This window comes from Elgaria multicarinata, chromosome 6 (genome assembly GCF_023053635.1).
Source record: "Elgaria multicarinata webbii isolate HBS135686 ecotype San Diego chromosome 6, rElgMul1.1.pri, whole genome shotgun sequence".
In the NCBI taxonomy this organism is placed as follows: Eukaryota; Metazoa; Chordata; class Lepidosauria; order Squamata; family Anguidae; genus Elgaria; species Elgaria multicarinata.
The window spans coordinates 5,314,922-5,331,913 of record NC_086176.1 but is presented as its reverse complement, the minus strand read 5'-3'; the positions used below and the strand labels follow the sequence as shown (position 1 = coordinate 5,331,913).

At 41.2% G+C, this 16,992-nt stretch overlaps 2 protein-coding genes across 7 annotated transcripts in view; one reads left to right on the top strand and one right to left on the bottom strand.

Annotated features, from left to right (window-relative positions):
- The first annotated feature begins 3,536 nt into the window (after window positions 1-3,536).
- On the top strand, window positions 3,537-9,670 carry LOC134400132 (butyrophilin subfamily 2 member A2-like). Its single transcript, XM_063128421.1, has 4 exons — window positions 3,537-3,568; window positions 4,778-5,182; window positions 7,532-7,816; window positions 9,436-9,670. The coding sequence occupies exons 2-4, from the start codon at window positions 4,783-4,785 to the stop codon at window positions 9,468-9,470; spliced, it is 720 nt and encodes a 239-aa protein (XP_062984491.1). The 5' UTR covers window positions 3,537-3,568; window positions 4,778-4,782; the 3' UTR covers window positions 9,471-9,670.
- Window positions 9,671-9,677: 7 nt separating this feature from the next.
- SPICE1 (spindle and centriole associated protein 1) overlaps window positions 9,678-16,992 on the bottom strand; it is a 52,029-nt gene continuing 44,714 nt past the window's right edge. For all 6 annotated transcript variants that reach the window (XM_063128903.1, XM_063128900.1, XM_063128902.1 and 3 more), the window contains 2 exons: window positions 12,866-12,953; window positions 9,678-12,348 (listed from right to left, as the gene is read on the bottom strand). In XM_063128903.1, the coding sequence (XP_062984973.1) occupies window positions 12,295-12,348; window positions 12,866-12,953 (142 nt within the window). In that variant the 3' untranslated portion in view covers window positions 9,678-12,294. The remainder of the gene's footprint in view (window positions 12,349-12,865; window positions 12,954-16,992) is intronic.

Sequence of the window (16,992 nt, the reverse complement as noted above, 5' to 3'; positions counted from 1 at the left end):
CTACAAAACCACCATCCAATTACAGAGCACATCTGCCTCCACAGAGTGAACCAGGAACATCACGAATCCACCACTCATTAGTGCCACCACAACACAAAAACATGGATTCAAAGCAGGGATCCTCTTATTTTTTTTACAGGGAAAATCCCCCAAGCCACAATCTAATCACAGAACACATCTGCCTCCACAGACCAAACCATGAAAATAACAGATCTACCACTCGGCACAGCATGGTGCAAAAAAGGGGGGGATATTTGAGGCAGGATCCTCTTGATTTCGTATGATATTTTATCCCCCAAACCACAATCAAATCACAGAGCACTCAAATCACTTGGTTGAGCTTCCCGTGAAATATTGCTGTCCTGTAAGAACTATGTGAATGGATTTTATGCTGATGTTATTTGTCTCCTGAAGACAAATAACATCAAGGTTCTGCTGTTTGACCATCTTTAGGATTTTGTGCTGTTTCATGTTGGAACCAAAGCCATTTGCATTTAGCAATATCCAGGGTTTCCTTTGATATTGTGCCTTAAGGTCTCCCCATCTTCTCCCTACCGGTGATGGATTTGTAGCCCATCTAATCCTTCCGTTAATGCAATTTGAACCAAACAAACTATTTTGATAGCATGAATAACATTGCATTTAATGTTATTTTGTTTCGTTAGCATAAATAACACTATGGCTCTCCCATTGAAAACTGGTTGGCCACTGTGTGAACACAATACTGGACTAGATGGACCCTTGTCTGATCCAGCATGGCTCTTATGTTCTTAAAACATTCTCCTCCAACAGGTCGGAGGGTAATACCTTGCCTAGGTTTCAGATGCCAGGCAGTCTCAAGAGGCACTCTTGACTAGTATTGACATTAGCGTGGTGGTATTTATTCCCTCACCCCACCCCTTGTGCATACATGCTCAACAATACCAGTTAAAGTACAAAAGACAATGGTCTTATCTTAGACTGCTTGGTCTTAGTTATGTCTACATGTGATCCATTCTGTTAAATGTTAAGTGTTTTCAATTTGCTGAAATTTAAAATGGTTGACAGTTACCACGGCGTTAATTTGTTCAAATATACAACTGCCTTATTGTCCTCTTGACTTTTGCTTTCATAATTTAGCCATGGTTTAACATTACATCCAAGAAGACAGCTCTTCAGCCACACTGAACATTCTGTCAGGGAAACTGATCAGTACAGAGCAAAACTGTAACAGCATACACCAGTCACATAAGCTTAAAACCCTGAAAGCTATAACAGTTGAGCTGGAGGGGAAGGTCAAGGACCATGCAAAATTAAAATGCTGGCTAAACCTGTGAATCTGCAGCCTGGTGGAACAGGAAGAAGTGCAGGGGTGGGGCGACATGATCTCTTGGCTAAAGGAAATTTGCTCAGATCTGCAAGGGACTAGTGATGAGACTAAGCAGGAACACAGAGCCCTGGGGCCAAGAAGCAGGAACACCCAAAGGACATTAGTATGAGATATCTGAGAAAAACACAAATCAAATGCACTTTTAATAGCATTAGAGAACCAGAATATAATGCACGAGGATCCAAGTGTGTTAAGATCTATGTGTAGGAACACTACACAAACTGAAAACTTTTCAGCTCTACTCAGAGAAGCTGAGAGAGCATGGGGTTCAGTATGCATGGGGATTTCCCTTTAAGCTCCTGATACTCCACAGGAATGGTCCATGTTCGTCTCACAACTGCTCCCTGAGAATTCTGCTGGCTGGACTAGAGCAGCAGTCACCACTTTTGGCCACTCTTGCCGAGGGACTCTGTAATCACTGAAAATAACCAACTGTGTCTGACAAAATAGCCAACACTTTTCCAGTCAAAACTACCATGATCCAGATTCTTACCCAAGTGCACAGAGTGAAATATTAGATTTATTTATACTCCCCAACCCCACCCCATGTGGGAAGAAAATAAATTTGGAAAGGATGACTTAAGTGAGCAAAGGACCCAACAGTGTTCTTCCTTGACACTGCTGCTCAAATATCATTTGCATTCACCACCAGCAGCAAGTTTTAAAAACTTGTTGGGAGATATGTGTCGCCTGTATCCCATCTACTTTGACCTGAAACCAACCATTTCCGTTTTGAAGAGACGTAAAAGATAATGTTCACAACAAAATGGCTGTTGCCTCTGCTGTTACATTGAACTACCTACAGCTCTATAATCTCCCATGCTTCCCCAAGGATAAGAGAGAGCAGGAGGAAGAAGCAGGGGACAGCCTGGTGAGTGGAGAGGGGAAAGGAGAGGCCAGGATGTATAGAATCCTATGACCTCTCCTTCCCTTCCCACCCACCAAAAGGTAAGTCGGCTAGGTGAACACAGAGGCTGTCCAGGAGCTTTATCACACCATTGTTATACTGTGCAATCACTGCAAATTGCGTGCAAAGGACTCCGAAGTTTTCCAGCTTATAATCTGCTTTTATTGTGTACTCTGAAGTTTTTCAGTTTATAATATGCTTTGACTGTGAAGTACTCCCATGCATCCTGCTTTAATTGTGCTTCAAAGGCAAAAGACCCACCCTATTTTGCTACTAGTTTCTGAGTGTGTTTTCCGAGCAGCCACTGGGGCACAGGAGCAGGATTTGATATGAATTAAACAAATGCTTACATCTGTGTAAGCTTTAAAGATAAAGACTTCAAAATGGGCACAGTAATAGATATTAAGGAGAGCTTTAAGCATACCAAATGTGAATCGGATTGGGTCATCCATTGATTTTTAATGATTTTTTTACATTTCCCCCCTTAAACCCTTTACAAAGGATATTAGGAGCGCTGCCACCCGGGGTGTGATTTAGCAACAATGCCAACAGCTTAGCGCTGTAGGGAATAATTCAAGGGAAACAGGTACATGGGGTGAAGCTTTAGCTACTTTTTTTATTTTAAATGACTCCACCTTCCTGTGGACCTGCCTGGTTCTTGCCAGATGGCCATAGGAGAAGCAGAAGGCTCCAGACTGGACTACTCTGTCTGCTGCAACTATAAAGTTGTTCCTTTTAAGTCCTCATCCATGGCTGTCCTACCCCTACATCCTTGCCCGCTTCCACAACAGAGCAAAATCAACACATCTGCCAAGTAAGCAGAAAGTTTCCCCTTCCCATTCTGAGCATAGTTAAATATATTCATTTGCGTTACGGCCATATGCATCTTGATAGGAAATTCTTGACTAAGGAGATGGAACACCTCCCTTGTTTTTAAAGAGTGAAGTTCTACAGAGCTATACAAAAGTAAAAGTATATACAAGCTCAAACTGAAGACACATCTGAGCTGTTCTAATGATATGCAACTCATTATTTGTCCTCCTGGAATTAAGACATGCTGTGCTGGAGCACAGGGACCAGGGAACTCAGTGATGCAGCTGTTAGAAGGAGTCACTAACTGAGAAGTCAGCCCTTGCTGACAGAAGGTGGCACACACTGGTGTAAGAACCCTGGAGTTTGGTGGGCTTGGGGGCTCTTATCCACAGCTCTTTACATTTTGCTTTACATAAGGATGGCTTCCATTGCAGTTGTCATCTACCCCTTGCTGCTCACATTGCTTATCTATCATGTTGGTAAGTATCATGTTTCTTCTCTTGTCTTCTACTATCTGAATTAGTAATATGGTGTGTGTGTGTGTGTTTGTTTAAATGATAGTAAGTAAGATGTCTTTTATTCACTAGTATTTTGCTGGTGGAATTGTGTTTTTATTGTGGGTATATTTCTAGTTGTATGTAGTGATATGGACATGACAGAATCAGTAATAAAATTTTATAAACACTCATGGCAATAGGCAAGAAATTGTTGGAAGGCACTGGGGACTTGCAAATGCTTGAAACTGTGTGGATAATAGGCAGGTTCAGTCCTGAGAAAGAAAACTATTCATTTGCAGCATTGCTTTGGTTTCCATACAGCTGAAGTGGACCAGCACATTTTGACACTCCACCCTGCTTGCACTCCTCATATTCCCTGTGTTGGGAGAACAAATTCGGCCTAAGCTTTAGTGTATGTAGGAGAATAAGCTTGGTAAGGTCGCCCTGATTACTGTGGATCAAGTAACCACACCTGCTAACCATCTTCTGCAAGATGGTAAGTGGGCGTCTGCAGTGGTTTTCATGTCGTATGAAGGGATCCCTGTGGATTTTTGGTCCTGTTCCAGTGAAAATACAAAAAATGGCAGCGACCATAGAGAAGATGCTCTTGCTGCCGTGGACATCTTTTATAGACCACAGCCATTTCCCCCATTTTCAAAACAGAGTGATTGCCCACCACACATTTGAGGCACAAAGGATGGTGGGATGCATAGTTAAACCATGTGGAGGTAAGCCACAGCAGAGAGGGTAGCAGAACCATGGGGAGCGGCATGGTTCCCATTTGTGTGGGGGGCCTGCTTGTTGTGGTTCCATTACTGCTCCCATCTCTGTGGTTCCCCTATCTACCCACCCGCCCTACAGGTGTGTCTGAAAAGACCCACTGTGTAGGAGAGCTACATTAGAAAGACAAGAGTTTAGCAACAGGGCAGTGTGCAATAATAATACAACTTAGTACATATATAGTATTTTTAAATGTTCAAAGTGCTTCAGATATGTTCTACTTTAAACTCCTTACAACAAGTCTACCTACAGATGTGGGGTGGAGGTGGAGGTGGAGGTTGAGACAGAGAATGGTTTGTCTGAGGCCACCTAGGCAGTTCATGGCAAAGGTTACATTCAAGAAAATGCCTTCTTGATTGATTGAAAAACAGCATTCATAAGTAAGCATTTGTTGGCTGTTCCATTACATAGATGCCATGGATGAATTCAAGGTGCGGCCCTTCGACAACACTTCTCTGCCCTGCCACTTCTCCTTTGTGGATAGCACAGATGGCTTGTCCTTCACCTGGGAGAGGGAAGATATAAAGGAAGAACATGAAGTAGAAGATAAAGAATTTTACAAATTTTTTGTTGGGCTTCAGGATTTTTACCAATTTTATCCAAAGATGATATACAGTTTTAGTGACAACAAGGAACAGGTGGAGGAGCGGAATTCACTATATGAGGGAAGAGTCTGGGTAGATGAGGAGGAGATTCCTGAGGGCAGCCTGTCACTCATGCTGGAGCAAGTTCAGTTTTCTGATGAGGCCGTGTACATATGTAAGGCCAGTAATGCAAGGGGCAGAGGAGAGAAAAAAATGAAACTCATTGTGGAAGGTAAGAACCTTTGTATATCCTGCAATAATGCACTGAAAAAAATGGGGGGAAAGAAATTGTACTTCTAATATCCCTGTTCCACGAACATTACATGAATCTCCTTTACACATGGCTGAAGGCTCTTTTCTTTCTGCAGTCTACTATATCCTTATTCTGAAACATTCTATCCTGCCTGCAGATTGCTGTAACAGCATGTATTAGTATTTTCTAATTCCTTTTGGTAAAACCCCAATAATACAATTTTAATACAATGTTCAGTCTCACAATGGATATTAGGTATTTATTACAGATTTGCTGCAACTCAAATACAGTTGGCATCATTAGGAAGGGAAGCAAGCACACCTCTACCAACATTTTTCAAAAGTTATCTTCAAAATCTCCCTGAAAGCTAAAATAGATTCAAGAACAGGGGCAGTGATTTAACAGGAACAAGTACTAGAAAATAAGGACCATCCCTGCATTCCAACTTCAAGTGTCCATTCTTCTTCCAAATGGTGAGAACTTTCAGAGGTTCTAGTACTGAACTCAGGATTTAGTTTGTTTAGAAATGGGTTTGGGGTGGGGGGCAGAGCCCACCCTCTGTTCCTCATTGGTGACCTTCCAGCTTTTGTGCAGTTTTCCTCCACTATAAAAGTTTGAAATGCCCCTCCTAAGAGTTCGTTACTAGCAATAAGAGCTTTAAGCTTTAATGTGCTGGATTATTATTTTTTTGTATTGTTGTTACCAGCCCCTTTGCCTTCAGGGCCCCCCACCACTGGAACAAATCTCCTACCCCCCAGACCTTCCCTGAAAATGAATTCATCCCTATGAGATAGTATATCCGCATCAACTTTCTAGGAGAATTCATAGTGCCATGAAGCCAACTCTAATATTCATAAAAGGTATGTGAAATTGACTTGGACGTGATCGTGATGATTGCATCATTGCTAACACAACATGAATATTAGGAACAGGTTTGGGGTTAGGTGAGCAGGAATCTGCCATCTAGCTCAGAATCTGAGTGGCACAGGACAAGGTAGTATTTGGGTTTGGAAATATGTACCTCATGGTGCACATCATATTTTCATTCCACCATCAATTCCAGGATACTTTTAGTTTTTAGGGGTCTTACTCCTTTGCAGTGAGAGGCTTTACCAGAGCAATTTATTAGGACTGGAGAGACCATCATTCCTCCAATCCTAATAAATCCTCTTCAGCACTCCTAGTTTATAGCGTCCTAGAACAGATGGGTGGGAATTGTGCTTGTGAGACGTGCCTCAATCTGCCCTACTCAACCCTCCAGTGTCCTTTAATTGTTATGGGCTCAGTAAGGCCAGTTTCTCCCCGCAACCCTCCCTCTGACTCCCAATTAATGTTTAACTGCCCTCAACATTCTGTGCCTTCTGGAGGGTAATGATATCCTCCAGCTTTATTGGCTATTTTCCCTATTTATTTATTTCCCTGCTGCTAGGTCCTGGACCACCAAGTTCACTATTAGTATATTGTGTATTTTAGAGTGCATATGGAAATGTAATAAAAGATTTTGATTTATTTATCATTATTGTACCAAAGTTGTTTTTCCAGGATGAGTTACAATGAACCACGATGTATGATGATCTGAACTTTTTGTAGGATTGAAATGCATTAATCAAATTAGATGCAGAAAATGAGTTCAGGAGCTGGTAGCCCAGCTGTAATAGTTGTGGGGGGAAAGGTCTGGATGCATTTTGAGGAAATTGTCATAGAATCATAAAATAGTAGAGTTGGAAGGGGCCTATAAGGCCATCGAGTCCAACCCCCTGCTCAATGCAGGAATCCACCTTAAAGCATCCCTGACAGATGGTTGTCCAGCTGTCTGGAGAAACTCCTTTTCCTGAGAAGGTATTTATAATATGAAGACCTTCATATGTGAGAAACAGACAACAGAGGGGGCTGGGTAGGAATTATGCTCAGTAAGGATTAAAGAGATACAACAATTTGGGGATAGGTCACAAAAAGATTGACAAACCACAAAAAGTACAGCATGAATATAGATGCTGACCAGAAATAGGCTAATTAAGTGAATGAGGCACTTTCATGATGAGTTTTGCTAAAATGACATGTGTTTGAATAACCCTCTCACCCAGTATGTCCCTTTATTTATTTCTCCTTCAGAAATTCAAGATATTGTTTGGAAATCAAGAATGCCACTGGGTGGGTTTGGCTGATATTTTTTTTTTATCACTGTCTATTATTAATACTAAGTGAAATGTCACTGTAATGTACCCATTTTTTTAAAAAAAACTCTTACTTGCGTCAAACCCAAGAGCAATTATTACCAAGTTGTAATTTGGTTGACTAATTGCTTTGTTTTTCACCCATCATAATTAGATGCTGAAGAGCCACAGGTGCAGTTCAGCACAGTCAATGATACACTTGTAGCAAAGTGCATCTCAGCAGGCTGGTACCACATGCCAAAGGTAACCTGGCGTAACCGCAAGGAAGAGGATCTGTCCAGCTACTCCACAACCGAAATCCTGGAAGAAAAGCGCGATGGGTCTCATAGGGTGGTGTCCATCTTGAAATACCCTGTATTGCTCCATGAGATTTACACATGTCACATTGAAGAGGAAGACGTGCTCAACAGACCTGTTAGATCCATCCATAAAGTCCCAAGTTAGTGATTTGTTGCTACAGGTTCTTATTGAATCATATAACAGTCTGATGCCTCTTGTATTCAAGGCAGGGCATGCTCCTTTATCATGCACCCAAGGACAAATGAAGCCTTAAAAGCTTCGTTGTTAAGGTGCAAGGTGTCCGGAGGGTTGCATATTGGAGCAAATTTAACTTGGTAGAAATTGAGTTCCTTTTGGTCTCTGTTACATAGAAGTGCAGTATGTCTTCTTCTTATCAGTGAATACTTTCCTCCCAAATATTTAAAAGCATGCTTGATTCGATCCTTCAACTCTAATCTCTAAAGTTCAGAATTTCTTCCCTGCAGCATGACCTTCCTTTCAAGGACAGGAACTCTTCAGTAAATAATGTGTATTTGATTTGGGCATATGAGGTTTCCAATTGTCCACAAATGGCATTTGACCACCATTATTTATATATAATAAAAGACTAGCTTCCAGCTCTTGGCTTTCTAGAGCAGCACACCTTCCTGTTCTCAAGAGTACATGCATGCTTAAGATCTAATGTATATGCAAGACAACATGTCTCTATCTGCCACAAGGGTTTACAGACCCACTGTAAATTTTTGACTTTACTTGATCCCTCTCCTGCCCTCCTGGAAGCAAGCTAGAGACATGCCAGACCAAGAAGCCACTGTCTCTTCTGAATCACCTTAGCCTTCCCAGCGTGAAGGAACCATCTTACTCTCTCTTCACACTTTCTCAGGGAAGAAGTGTGCATGCTCAGAAACAAAAAACGTAATTCATCAAATTAATGGGATGTTCTCCAGCAATGAAGGAGCTAGGAGGCAACATCCATCCCCATGTTGGTAATTACTTGGTTCTCGTTAAGTTAGCATTTTCTTTCTTTTCTGCCTGAAACAGGTGTAGGAATTGTTGCCCTCCAGAAGTTGTTGAACTACAACCTCCACCATCTCTGACCACTGGCTATGCTGAATTGAATTGAATAAAAGATGTCAAGGTGTAAATTATATCCTGGCGCAAAATTACCCTCATTTTGTTTAACGCAGATCCACACCTCAAATCTAAATACATATTCTTAGAAATAAAGTACATTGCATTTAATGGGATTTACCTTCTAGTAAGAATGGGTAGGATGCAACCTTAATCTCAAGATTTTAAAAATAAGTGAATAAAATCATGCACGTGTTTGCATGCTCTTTGGTTCACTTTATAGCTCTTACTGGTTTTCTGAAATTCCTAACAGTAGAATTTCAGAAAACCTAGATCTCTTGTGGTTTTATAAGGCAGAAGTAACCAGTTCAGCTTGAGTACATTGGTAATCTGGAGAGTACACTGTATTGTCATCTTGTTTCTTCCATTTCAGCTCAGGTTGAGAGACACCTTAGCACAGTTCTGAGAACACCCACATCTCATATCAGGCTTGAAAACAGCAATGTGCCTTCTTACCTGTAAAAAGAATCTTCTGTAGGGGACCAAGCAGGAAAGCACTAGGAAAATCCATTTTCTTAGTGCCTATATTAGTACAGTGCCTATATTAGTACATAACCATATGGGGGCAGGTTGGGTGGTAAAAATTTATGCTAATAACTTTACTGGGCTTGTTTACAAGGTTGTATTTCATTTAACTTCTTCTTTCAGAGAGGAAATACCATAATATGTACAATCACTATTAGGAACTTCAACAGCTAGTCACAAGCCACCTGCGAAGGGAAGCTCTTACTGCTTTCATCACATGAATTCTTCACTGTACGTGGATGCAGCAGAAAGAAGGGAAAAATACTCGACAATAGGATAGTAGAAACGTGAGAGGCTCTTTTCATGCTTCTCCTCTTTGATGATTGAATTAGAGACAGCAAAAACAAACCATGTGAGACGATAGCCCATGTTTGCCTTGCATTTTATTCCTAGAAAAGTGCTTGCAAGCTTTTGAACAATAAAGACCATCAAAATTAAGCCAAGTAGTCTGTCTTTGTCCATTCTGTATACACTCTTATCATATTTTCCCATCCACTTGGGTACTGTCAATCTTTCACATCCTGCTCGTGTTTAATGTTCCGTGTTCATTTGTGAACTCATATAACAGTATTTAATAAAGCACCTCTGCCTTCCCAATGAAGCATGCTAGCAGGGTATCTGGCAATGTCCATTCTGAAAAGTCAAACGTTAGGATTCACCCAGCTTTCAATACCTAGTTGAATTATGTATTGGGGCTTGTTTAGCTATAAGCTTTGTGTGTATAAGCTTTCATACAGCTGATTTGGTGGGACAGTGACATAGGGCCTATCAACAAGAGCAATTTACTCCAGAGCTGCTGCATCTCAGAAACTTTCGTGACACATGCCTGAAAACCACATTTTTTGTAAAGGCATTTTGTGATAGATTTTCTTCCTGCTGCAGCTTCAATGTGAAGCATTGCCCCAATTCCCCAAAATAAATTCAGCTTAGTATGGTGGGCGTGCCTAGGGGTGCATTCAAGTTTTACATTACCGCTATTGCACAGGTGTTAATGCTTGTACTTTGGGATGACTGTTGTTCCTTTGAAATCTCCACTTCTGACCTGAAAACAGCTGGCTAAACATGTCAACTCAGTAGTTATTATTATTATTTATTGCATTTGTATATCGCCCCATAACCGAAGCTCTCTGTGCGGTTCGCATAAATAATTCTTATTGACTTACACTGCAATTCTAAAAGGGGTGAGGGAGGCTATTGTTCTGAAGCTGCACCTACCCAAAGGTTTGCTAAAGGGTTAATGAGTGTAAAAGCTGCTTTGTTTTCCCCCAAATGAGCCTGCACTTTGAGATAACTTCTGTTCTTTGGAAATCTCCACATCCGCTCTGAGATCAGCCCGGTAAACATGTCAACTCAGAAATAATTCCCGCTGAGGTTCCACTCTTTCACAGCTAAGCGTGGAGGTTGGGGGGAAATAAAAAGGATGACTGCTTTTTTTTAGACTGCAGAGGACAAGCGAAGCATCATCTATTACAGAGTCCAGAGGATACATTAAAAAAAAACAGACCCCAAAGGGAATTAATTTCGATGCATAAAGAAGAAAATTATTTTTAAAAAATAATCTGGGCTTTAAAAATGATATTATTTTTCAAGTAGATTAGATAGGTTTAAAGGCCTCTCTGAGATGGAAAACTTTCCTTTCTCGGGAGTTGATAATTCCATTTTGCACGCATGAATAATTTTAACATTTCCTGCTTAGTGCTACTACTACTAATTCTGGGTTGGGGGGAGGCCTAGCTGAATTCTCCTCCTCCTCGACTTTTTCCTTTATATTCATTAAATTCAAAGAGACAGACCATCACCATGCCATGCTGCTTGCCTCATCCCTCTCCAAAAGTCACATTCTGCAGTTCAGTATACAGCTGGAGGTGACCTGCAGTGCTACACTATTGGTTGCTGGGCAGCCACAGAGTGTATTTTTTAAAATCATCATGGGAAGCTGATTAGCCAGTATGACCAAATCAACACCCATTAAGCCAGAGAACAGGATGGGTGCCTCCTCTCCAAAAAGTCAGAGAAAGCTACAGGAACAATCTTTTCTCTCTTTTAATCTATCTATCTATCTATCTATCTATCTATCTATCTATCTATCAAGATTTAGGAGGATTGTTTGCCCTAGTGCCCTCCAGGAATTCTCCTACTTGCCAAGTTGAATGGTTTCTGCATGTGTATCAAATAAAGGTGGCATGTTGCTGAAGGAAGCTAGGGAGAACAACAGGAAATTTGCTGTGCTTTAACACAGGTCAGTTTCTGAAAGCAACAGATGGGACTGTAAGGCTTGTGCCAGGAAAGAGTGTCATGATCGATCATTTAACTGGACCCAAAAAGTTACCAACTCCACTCCAGGAATTTGCCTTATGTGATAGAATGTCCCTTCTAGAAGCCAATAATTGGTGCCACAGGGAAGAATCTGCTTTATTTCCAACAAGTATTTTTCCAGTGGCATTACAAGGGTTAAAACATGCGAAGTCTCTTGTTTGTTGCATTCAGCATTTCTCAATTAGATTTTCCTCTATTATGCAATGCTGAACATTCCAGAAATTACAATCAAATAATTGCAGACACCTCAAGGAGCCATTTTGATTGGCAAAGGCAGCAATGGCTACCAAGGCCTGACTCAAACGTGTGGCTTACAGTGTGAAAAGCTGCTTGAATGTTACAACAATGAGATTGTGGTTAAAGTCAAAGCAATACCATGAAGAGCTGTTCAACAGATTTGCTACCGACAGCTGCTTTCACACTGCTGTGCTTTCAAGTGGCTACCATGCTGCAGACTGCATATATGAAAATGAGTCTGACACAAGCGTTCTGCAATATGGACATGAACTCTTACTGAGAAGTACATAACCACAGATCTGGAACGAGCACAGTACAATTAGCATCACTGACATTTCCAAGTACTGGCAGAAAGGACTCTTAAACTTTACAAAAATGGCATGAAAACAATTTAAACACACGATTGTATACATATCACTGAGTTCAGGGCTATCCAATGTGCGTTGACAAGGCAAACCAGCCTTCTTCTCTTTGTTTTTCAGACTGCAGGAATAGAGAAAAGGGTGAATTGCATTTCTTCTTTAATCTTTTTGCCTTAATAGTAGAGAGTAGAAAGACAGGTTGCTTAGCTGTAACTGGAGTTCTTCGAGTGGTCACTTGCGCTTTCATATATGGGCTCTGCGCCTGCGCGGAGCACCGTCAAGAAACTTCTAGAGCTGAGGTGCTTGGGGCAGGAACCCCTTCTGTCGCAGCACAGTGAGCATGCTCAGAAGAGTTTCTGCCCATTCCCCTCAGTCCATGGAGACTGACATCGTGGCCTCAGAAGTGAAGGGAATGACTTATGATATGCATGAAAATACAGTAGTCCAGCACCGGGAGGTAGGGGGGGAGTTTTGACTGGGAATCTAAGTTTACTTCTGCAAACTTCAATATTCCACCAAGCCTCCTGATACCTCCCTTTAGTGCATCAATGATGCAGTTTTGACTTCATAAGGTTCCGCACTCACTCCTGAACATCGCAAACCCTGGATGCACATAGCTTTATCCAAGGAACACTTACTGCTATCCTGTGACTGCCATATGTCAACTGTATATTTCTCATCGAGGTGCTTGATGGTAAACACACCTGACTTGACACTCCTGTAGATCTGTGGGAATAAATGGCAGAAAAGTGGGGTGGGGGGGGAGGAATTTGTTCTTCTCTTGGATTGTCCCCATCCAGGTCCACGCTGATTATTGCCTCTATCTAATGGGTAAACCACAGCTCCTCCCTATCAGAGCAAGACATTTCAGAGAACAAAAAGAGTTGGGAGGTCCCACATTTCAGTGGCAGACCAGATCACTATTTTTTGATTACGATGCATTGTTGCTGATGTGCTTAGTGGATTTGTTCAACTCTGAATTTTTGTGATATTTTATTAGTATTGTAATATCTCATATTGCAAGCTGCTTTGGAGACCTAGTTGTCAAAAGGCAGGATAAAAAAAAATGCTTTAGACAGAAAACATTTTGCATGCAGAAGGTTCCAGGTTCAATCCCTGGTATCACAAAGAGCAACACTGAGAAAAATCTCTGTCCAAAGTCTTGGAAAGCCTCCACTAACTGGAGCAAACACAACTGGGCTCAATGGACCAGATATCTGACTGTGTATAAGGCACCGTGAAGGTGGCAGAGGGAAAGAGAGGAAGCAGCCCGTCAAGGATAAAAGAAGGAGTGGGTCTTCAGCTCCAGAACATATCCATAATTACGTTTTCCCACAGCTTCAGCGTGTCCTCTTACCAAACACAATGGAAGCACATACAGGTAAGAAACATTTCTTCTCAATTAGTGATAGAAGAGAAACTTGAAAAGGAAGACGAAAACAGCAGTCTCTCCTGGGCAGGAAAACCCCCAATCCAGTTACCATGCATGGTCAATCAGATTAGAAAAGAAAATGTGATGAAATTTAAGGAGATCATCAAACAAGTTTCCAATGGAGTAAATTACACTCATATTCATACGAAAACTGAGCCTTGTAGGGGGGAAAACTCATTCTATGGCAGGGTCATGTTTGGGAGGGCACCAGAGGGAAGATGTTGCCCCCAGGAACTGCAATTGCGTCACTTCGCCTTTAGTATTTTAAAATATGTAGTTTTAGGGCAGTATCCAATGTATTCCTTTCAATGGGTCTACTCGAAGAAGGATTAATATTGGATACTGCTCTTAATGTTTTAGATGCTTTTCATGTTCTTGTTTTTATTGTTTTAAGGTTTTATCATTCTAAATGGCTTTTTAACAGATATACATATAAATAAAAAAAGAAGGGGCGATTGAAAAGAGAAATAAAGACAGGGATGACTAAGACCTGGTTCGCACCTAACGTCAACTCATGAGTTAAACAACCCATTCATCGGCAGGGACCACACAGGAGTAAGTGAGTGCACTGCCTCTTGGCCATTCATCACTTCTGTTTTTCTAAACAACCTAGGAATGTCTCATGATGTCCAAATCCAACACTCTGGGTTGTTGAGGGTTAAACAACCCAGAGTTTTAACCTAAAACAAAATCATAGGTTCAAGCTTTGGGTTGTTTAACCCTCAACAATCCAGAATGCCTGGTTCAGGTTCCAAGACTAATAACTCAGGAACCTGGGTTATTTAGCAAAGTGGCGAGTGCACAGGAGGCACATAGAATTCAACACCAGTGCTCAAATTATATGGGAGCTGGAAGGAGCCTAGCCCCCTTATTTTTTTTCACAGAATTTGAGAACTGGGAGGAGTTTTGTAGGCCAAATAGTCTAACACCCTGCATGATTCAGGAAATCCAGAGCTAGAGATCCCACAACAGATTACAGCGTAGTCTTTGTTTCAAGACCTCCAGTAAGGGAGAGCTGATCACTCCTTTTAATAATTAGTTCCATTACTGAACTGCTTTTTAACATCAAGATGTTTCTACTAACATTTGCCTCTGTTGAATATTATTCTGGCTCAGTTTACTATCAAGGTCATTTTTTAATTTTATTCCTGTTTTCAGAGGTGTCAGCTATTCTTCCCAGCTTTGTGTCATCTACAAATTTGATAAGGATTGCCTCCACCTCTTCATCAAAGTCACTGATAAAAACGATGAAGAGCACCCACCCAGGAGAGAGCCCTACAGCACCTCAATTGAAACCACCCTCTAATTTGATGAGGAACCATTGATGAGTACTCTCAGAATATAATTTCCAACCAGCTGTGAATCCACTTAACTATACTATCATTTTGCTTGAATTTCATGAGTCTGCTCGCCAAAATACCATGGTGTACTTAGTCAAATGCTTTGCTGAAATCAATATAAATTAGAGCCCACATTCTTCCCACAACCCACTAAGTCAGTAACCTGATCAAAACAGAAGCCAGAATGGATTTGCCAGCCTAATCCCAACATAACAATCAAGACACTTATTTATTTATTTAAAACATTTGTATCCCGCCCTATATCACTAGGATCTCAGGGCGGGATACATCTCAGATCTTCCCTGGTATCGAAGACAGACTAACTGATCTGTAGTTTCACATTTTTGAAGATAGGGACATTTGATGGTCTCCAATCCTGTGACACCTCACAAATTTTCCAATGCAGTTTGTCTGGTCCTGAACTCCTAAGCGTCTCCTGATCAACTGCTTATCAAGCCTGACCCCACACCAGTTCTGCTAGTTAAGTAAGACTGCATAGTTTCCCCTTTGGGATAAGAAAGATGCAAAACATCTCTTAACTCTTTCTCACCTGTTCAACATTTCACCATCCTTGCTAAGTAGCAATCCTACCATTACCAAGCATATATCAGGGTGGTTAATGTCCACCATTACTATTTATTCTTGCAACTATTTTTTGTAACTGGCCCTCAGGTACTGTTATTAGAAAGTTTCAGTGGGTCCCATGAATGGTTAAAATGGGGGGGGGGGACTCAGGAGGATAGGGTTTTGGGGTATTGAAGAGCTTTGGTGCTTGTTACCTGTGTCACATGTTTGTTTCTCACTCTGTAAAGTGGCATATGCCCATTAATGGAGCTAGCTTGCTAAAGTCAAGATAGACAAGAGATAAAGGAGAACTCTGAGGAAAAATTGGAGCAGATTATAAAGTGAACCTGTAAGCACCTTGAAAACAATACAGTGATTACTAGAAGCCAGCTTGGATTTGTCAAGAACAAGTCCTGCCAGACTAATCAGATCTCATTCTTTGATCGGGTAACCTCCCTTGTGGACTGTGGGAATGCTGTGGACATAATATATCTTGACTTCAGCAAAGCTTTTGACAAAGTGCCCCATGATATTTGGATTAGCAAACTAGCTAATAGTGGGCTAGGTGGAACAACTATTAGGTGGATTCACAGTTGACTCAAAGAGTGCTAATCAACGGTACCTTCTCAAACTGGGGGGAGGCAATGAGTGGGGTACCGCAGGGCTCAGTCCTGGGCCCAGTGCTCTTCAACATTTTTATTAATGACTTGATGAGGAGGTGCAGGGAACGCTTATCAAATTTGCAGATGACACAAAATTGAGTGGGATAGCTAATACCCTGGAAGACAGAAACAAACTTCAAATTGATCTTGATAGGCTGGAGCACTGGACTGAAAACAACAGAATGAAATTTAATAGGGATACATGCCAAGTTCTACACCTAGGAAAAAGAAACCAAATGCACAATTACAAGATGGGGGACACTTGGCTCAGCAATACTACAAATGAGAAGGATCTTGGAATTGATGTAGATCAGAAGCTAAATATGAGCCAACAGTGTGATATGGCTGCAAAAAAAGCAAAATGCTATTTTTGGATGCATTAATAGAAGTATAGCTTCCAAATTGCACAAAGTACTAGTTCCCTTCTATTTGGCAATGGTTAGGCCTCATCTTGGGTATTGTGTCCAGTTCTGGGCACCACACTCCAAGAAGGATGCAGACAAGCTGGAGCGTGTTCAGAGGAGGGCAACGAGGATGATCAGGGGTCTGGAAACAAAGCCCTATGAGGAGAGACTGAAATAACTGAATATGTTTAGCCTTGAGTAGAGATGTGAAGGCCTGGAAAAAATGTTTTTTTCCCCAAAGCCTTTTTTGTTTTTTTCCTGAAAAATTGAAAAAATGGAAAGAAATGAAAATAATGGATTATGGGATGTTTTATTTTACCATGATGAATAAAATGTTTAAGACAAGGGTTCAGATATTTACTT

Coding starts and splice junctions, on each gene's coding strand:
- LOC134400132 (XM_063128421.1), top strand. CDS start 4,783: ATGGATGAATTCAAGGTGCGGCCCTTCGACAACACTTCTCTGCCCTGC. Junction 5,183..7,531: donor AATGAAACTCATTGTGGAAG/GTAAGAACCTTT, acceptor CATCATAATTAG/ATGCTGAAGAGCCACAGGTG. Junction 7,817..9,435: donor ATCCATCCATAAAGTCCCAA/GTTAGTGATTTG, acceptor TTCTTCTTTCAG/AGAGGAAATACCATAATATG.